We start from the raw sequence: 6,828 nt of genomic DNA, 5'->3' as shown, positions 1-6,828 counted from the left end.
CCGTGTATAGGGCCCCACGACGGGCTTCCCCGATCGAGAGCTGGCCAAAAGTTGGCCACCTAGGTTGCAACCATGGGGGCGCATTTTTAAGGGGAATTTCTTTTCTTTTTTTTTTACTTATTATAGTTTGCCTATAATAGTTTTTCAATCTTATAAACCGCCTGTTCCAACCTCTTTGTGGGCAATATCTTGGGTGCTGCTTGTATAGCTAAACAGATGATTAGAGCCAATATGAGGATTTCTGGCTCCTGCTGGCACAAGTAGATACTTTCTTGCTGCGGCTGGCACAGGTACAGATTGGGGCAATATGAGGGATTGGCTGCTACTGGCTCAGGTATATGGGGCAATATGGAGGCTACTGGCACAGGTACACAGATGTTTGGGGCAATATGATGGATTTTTGGCTCCTTCTGGCACAGGTACAAATAAGGAGCAATATGATGGATTTTTGGCTCCTTCTGGCACAGGTACAAATAAGGAGCAATATGATGGATTTTTTAGCTGCTGCTGGCACAGGTACAGATTGGGGGTAACACAATGAAGGATGTTTTGGCTTATGCTGGCACAGGTACAGATTGGGGGTAACACAATGATGGATGTTTTGGCTTATGCTGGCACAGGTACAGATTGGGGGTAACACAATGAAGGATGTTTTGGCTTATGCTGGCACAGGTACAAATTGGGGGTAACACAATGATGGATGTTTTGGCTTATGCTGGCACAGGTACAGATTGGGGGTAACACAATGATGGATGTTTTGGTTTATGCTGGCACAGGTACAGATTGGGGGCTTGGGGACAATCTGAGGGATTGACTGTCGTTAGCACAGGTAGAAATGGAGCAATATGATAGATGATGGCACAGGTACATGGGGCGATATGATGGCTGCTGGTAGAGGTACAGGGGGCAATATGAATGGAAAGGTGGGAAATGGTAATTGTACTGAATTGCAGACACGGAAAAATTCTGCACCTTCATGAAATACATATGGACACAGCTTGTGCCTGAGCTTCATTCACTATTATAAGTGCAGGTGACTTTGGAGAATATTCAAGGTGCACTCAACTCATATTCATATAACCCCCCATGTGTATCCACCCAAAGATCAGAGAGTAGTACAAGCAAAAGGAACGGTCTTCTGTGTCTCTTCATTTCTGTTTTACTTCCCCTTTCAACTTCTACATTACCTGTTCTCTTTCTTGTACCCCCTTCCTTCTGTGCTTCCCCTCCTCTTCATTCCCCCCAATATCATCTCCCCTTCTGCGCTCCTTCATTCTCTCCTCCATTGTGGACCTCTCTGGTTCTATCACCAATCTTAATTAAACCCAAATTAGAAATATTGTGTTGTGCTCAGTTTATTGATCAGGAAACAAGACTGTCATGGTTTTATTATGATGTTTATTAATACACAGGGCAATGATGCTCATAGTGCAGCTCAGGGACATCACAAGATGGAGCTTCTCAGCAGAACCAAAAGGAACCCGAGGGACAGGACCATCGCAGGGAAACTGTATTTTACTGCAGTGGAACCATTGCACAGGTCAGTGTTGCAGCAGGAAATTGTTGCACTGATCCCGGCCACGTTGCTAATTCCTGGACTACAGCTGGATTCACAGGATTTAATAACGGCCGTTGAACCCGCTGTAAAAAGGATATCAGTGTTAGCTTTTACTCTTACTCTACTGTATCAATTTTGTGCTCTGTCTCTATCTTCCCACATCGATCCAGAGCTGGACCAAATAGTATTGCTGCCCAAGGCAATACTACTTGGCCGGGTGCTCCATGGATCAACTTGCACCTATAACTCCATTTTATGCTATAGTCTTCATCTTGCTCTACTGTCTCCATCTTGTCCTACTGTCTCTATCTTGTCCTACTGTCTCCATCTTGTCCTACTGTCTTCATCTTGCCCTACTGTCTCCATCTTGCCATACTGTCTCCATCTTGCCCTACTGTCTCCATCTTGCCATACTGTCTCCATCTTGCCCTACTGTCTCTATCTAGTCCTACTGTCTCCATCTTGCCCTACTGTCACCATCATGCCCTACTGTCTCCATCTCTTCCTACTGTCTCTATCTTGCCCTACTGTCTCCATCTTGCCATACTGTCTCCATCTTGCCCTACTGTCTCCATCTTGCCATACTGTCTCCATCTTGCCCTACTGTCTCTATCTAGTCCTACTGTCTCCATCTTGCCCTACTGTCACCATCATGCCCTACTGTCTCCATCTCTTCCTACTGTCTCTATCTTGCCTTACTGTCTCCATCTTGTCTTACTTTCTCCATCTTGTCCTACTGTCTCTATCTTGCCCTACTGTCTCCATCTTGTCCTACTGTCTCCATCTTGTCCTACTGTCTCTATCTTGCCCTACTGTCTCTATCTTGCCCTATTGTCTCCATCTTGTCTTACTGTCTCCATCTTGTCCTACTGTCTCTATCTTGCCCTACTGTCTCTATCTTGCCCGTCTCCATCTTGTCCTACTGTCACCATCATGCCCTACTGTCTCCACCCTGCCCTACTGTCTCCATCTTGTCCTACTGTCTCCACCCTGCCCTACTGTCTCCATCTTGTCCTACTGTCTCCATCTTGCCCTACTGTCACTATCCTCCCACATCTATCCATAGCCAGACCAAGTAGTATTTCTGGCCAAGGCAATACTACTTTGCCGGGTGCCCCGCCAGTCCACCTACACCTATAACTCCATCTTATGCGAGTGTCTTCTTCTTGCATCTTGGTTTGGCCCAGGAAGTTATTTAAGGAGGTCTTTTTATATAACCCTTCTTGTTAAATATTCTATGTTTTCAGATATTAATCCTTGTTTATCTATAATAGCCAGGCGAGCGCTGATATAATTAAAGGTTATATAAAGTGTGACAACCACCAAACCATATTTACAAATTCAAGAGACTAAATAAATGGAAAGCACACAAGCCTTTGCCCAGTGAGTGGTGGTGCTGCTGCAGATACTTATCTACCTCTGTTACTTTCTTTGTGTATAACTGTAGGCATAATGATAACTGATGTACCAGGGTATAAAAAGGGCACTGAGATCTCTATCTGAAATAAACCACAAGAAAGATTTACAGCTGCCTGGTCCTTGCCTACAAGTGATAGAAGTCACTTCACTTCCTATAGACATGATACTAAAAGGTGCAAAGTTTCTAGTTACCTATAGCAACCAATCAGCAAACAGCCCCCCACTGGCCCAATAAATAGTATCTATGGCATCTTACAGCAGCCCCTCTGCCATTTGCCACAACCCACAGATGCCAGTCCAATCCCGGACTCTTTACACTTCTGCAAAATCAGTTCATTGTTTGTTGGTCGCACACACTCCTGATCCCAGCGCCGCCCAAACTTCATAACTGTCCCCTGGTCACTTACAAGTAGAACCAACAACTGTCATACAGGAGGTGTCGGCTGAACTGCAGGTGGCGGGGTTCATACAGTCGGCACTGTTGGTGGCACCCAGACACGTGTAGCACTTCAGGGGCACGGCTGTAACATAAAGGAGAATATTCACACATTAATATCTATAGAAAGCTCAGTGAGTCTTATATCATTAGGTAAAACTGACACTTAACTGCCCCGTCTCTACAAAGATGCCCCTTCCCTTCAGTCTTTCTCATCCAAACCTTCCCTTTAAATCAGGGGCTCTAAACCTAATGGTTGGGACCCTAAAGATAGTCACCTACACCCCAATTTCATGTAATCTTCTCCACGAGCTATATATTTATAGGAGGCAGCTCTGCAGTTATTATTGCTGCCCTCCTGTGCTGAGGTCCTGGGTTTGATTCCAACCAATTACATTCAGTCTGTAAGTTCTCCCCATGTCTCTGGGTCCCCTCCCTCTCCCCAAAATATACTGCTATGTGTACAGCATGGGACCTTAGATTGTAAGCTCCACTGGTGCATGGACTGATGTGAATGATGAATACTGTATAAACATGTTAGTTATATATAAATAAATGGTACTATAAAGATCATATTCATTATTATGGGGGGAAATTCATGCAGTGAAGTTATTTTATAATTGAAGTAATAATGGTGTAAAATTTGTGGTTGTGTCAGAAAATGGTGAAATGCACAATTAATAAAGCCATATTACAGGTCTAGGAGCTTTAATATGTTACATCTGTCATCCAGAAAGCTCCAACATACAGCATTGCCATTTCCTACTGGATAATAAATTATATGAAATAATAAGGATTTTAGAATTTACCAAGGGTTCTGTGACCATATAAAGACACAAGGCTGCAGGCTGAGTTATACAGGGAACTCTGAGTATCACTCATGTATTATAAGGGATAATGTACCCCCTACTGTAAATGATAAGGATATAAGAAGTCTCTGAGGGGTTGTTCTGTGACCATATAAGGTGTAATTCCCACAATGCTTTGCATGTTCTGTGATAAATGGACCTATGAAGAGAATTATGGAAGCATGCAAGGCATTGTGGGAATATTGTGTTTATAAGAGATCAGACTACTTCATTGTATCAATATATTAAACAAATAAAAATGATAAATAAACCGTAACTGTCCCATGTGACATTCAGACATCGCTGGGATTGAACTCAGAAAGAGACGGGAGAATAAGGGAAGGAATGAGGATGGAGTAAGAGGGTAAAGGGGACAGGTCGGGGGGTGACATTATGACCTACCTGTGCCAATACAGAGAGCAGCCACCAGCAGAGAGATGTATAGTTCAGCCATGCTCAGTGAGTGAGTCTCATCCTCCTGTCACTCACACTATATACAGTATATACACCTACACATTTGTACACTCCCTCCCCGTTCCCACCCAGACACCTGGGAATTCAGGTTTGTTCTCTGTATAATTATAGTTTGTTTTGCTCAATAGTTTCTGCTTGTGAAATATCATTGCCCAACATTGCCGAGAACTTCACAGTGAAATATTTTTTATTGTTTGTTTCAAGAAATATATATTAATTTAATTAGACAACAAAACTAATTGGGGTAAAGCTCCCCTTTATCAATTTTAACCTAAATCTGGATTTAGCAGGTCAGTGTGTGCCGATGACAAACAGATCTCACTTGCCCAAACTGGCTCCTGCCTACGTAGGGTTGGCGGTTTTTTAAAAGGGCTGCCTGGGTCAAAACTGCCTGCACGGTTTTCTGAATTAGGAATGGAACGTTCTCTTTAATGTCCTATGATGGCACAGTGAGGTCAAAGAACATAAAAGTATTTGCAGTTTTATTCCCCATTTATCCACCTGTATCACTAGACTAGTCCAGGAAGTACCTGCACATCGAGGTTATGCCAGGCAAGTGCTGGTGCTTTGTGGGTATTCCATGGGCATCCGACTAACTGTCAGATTGTAGTTTGCAGATTCACAGAGTCAAACATTACAAGTATATTGGCGAATAATGGGCGAATTTGTGCCGTTTCGCTTCGCCGAAAAATTTGCAAATTTCGTAGGAAATTGCGGATTTTTCGTCGAAGAGAAACGGCACAAATTCGCCCATCACTACTTGTAATATACAATATAAAAAATCCATGAAACGGCGCCGGCGTCTCGTGTTTGACCCCGGTGTTTTTGACATTTCGCAAACTTATTCGCCGACGGTGAATCATGCAAATTCGCTGCGAATTCGCGCCTGGTGAATAAATTCGCCCATCACTAATTACAAGAAATATATATAGAGGCACATTTACAGGAGGCAAATAAGATGCGTCTGATTTCTCTGTGGACATTGGTTTTAGTGAAGTTTCTAAAGCCTCTCGTCTCTACAAGAAACACAATGAAAATTTTCAATGAATAACCAGACGCAGCTTCTTTAATTTCAGTTTCTTTGAGTTTCTTGCTCCCTCCTAATGTGCAGGGTCAGGGCCGGGGCTATAAAAAAACATCATGTATCAATTAGGGATGCACTGAATCCAGGATTCGGTTCAGGATTCGGCCAGGATTTGGCCTTTTTCAGCAGGATTCGGATTCGACGAATCCTTCTGTCCAGCCGAGCCGAATCCGAATCCTAATTTGCATATGCAAATTGAATATGCAAATTAGGGGAGGAGAGGGAAATCACGTGAGTTATTGTCACAAAACAAGGAAGTAAAAAATGTTTTCCCCTTCCCACCCCTAATTTGCATATGCAAATTAGAATTCGGATTCAGTTCGGTATTCTGTATTCGTGAAGGATTCAGGGGTTCGGCCGAATCCAAAATAGTGGATTCGGTGCATCCCTAGTATCAATGATCCAGACATTCAGCTGTTAATGGAGTTTACAGATCCGTTTGGGTCTCTAAGAGATATGAATTAAATGGATAAAATACAGAGACAGGCAACTAAATGAATAAAGAAATAATAGTAATCCATAAAGGCACAGAGGCTGTAGAGATGCACTAGAAATAATATATATATATATATGACATATCTGTCTCCTTTCTGCACAACTGACAAGGAATTCTATCATTTTGTAATTGTTGAGGATCTTAAGCTTTTCTATTACAATTCGCTGAGCCCCACATTAAGTTCAGGATTCAGCCTTAAATCAGCCAATTTTTGGTTTCAGCCGAATCCTCGCTTTGTGTCTATATCTCTAGTCTCCGGTCTATTTGCCTGCGACGTCCATATAGAATTGTACATAATCTCTCCCACTCTGAGTTTGTTTAATTAGCCGAAGAATTCTGTTTTTCCCCAGGTTCTACCAGTATCACCTCTACAATGATTGTCAGCTCATCTGCCAAGGTTTCCAGTACTGGAACTCTAACTCCAAGTCCATCAGATCTCACTCACACATTCACTTGTGTCCTAATTGGCAACCTAAAGCATTAACAATAACACGTTAACAAAACGGACACATC

At 42.8% G+C, this 6,828-nt stretch overlaps 1 protein-coding gene across 1 annotated transcript; it reads right to left on the bottom strand.

Annotated features, from left to right (window-relative positions):
- Positions 1–1,381: 1,381 nt before the first annotated feature.
- LOC108719454 (ly6/PLAUR domain-containing protein 2) lies at positions 1,382–4,771 on the bottom strand. Its single transcript, XM_018268305.2, has 3 exons — positions 4,664–4,771; positions 3,385–3,498; positions 1,382–1,641 (listed from the first exon to the last, which is right to left on the bottom strand). The coding sequence occupies exons 1-3, from the start codon at positions 4,713–4,715 to the stop codon at positions 1,445–1,447; spliced, it is 363 nt and encodes a 120-aa protein (XP_018123794.1). The 5' UTR covers positions 4,716–4,771; the 3' UTR covers positions 1,382–1,444.
- Between the last annotated feature and the right edge of the window lie 2,057 nt (positions 4,772–6,828).

The sequence above is a fragment of the Xenopus laevis genome, chromosome 6L (genome assembly GCF_017654675.1).
Source record: "Xenopus laevis strain J_2021 chromosome 6L, Xenopus_laevis_v10.1, whole genome shotgun sequence".
In the NCBI taxonomy this organism is placed as follows: domain Eukaryota; kingdom Metazoa; phylum Chordata; class Amphibia; order Anura; family Pipidae; genus Xenopus; species Xenopus laevis.
The sequence above is the reverse complement of the archived record's forward strand: the minus strand, read 5'-3'. Positions and strand labels throughout refer to the sequence as shown.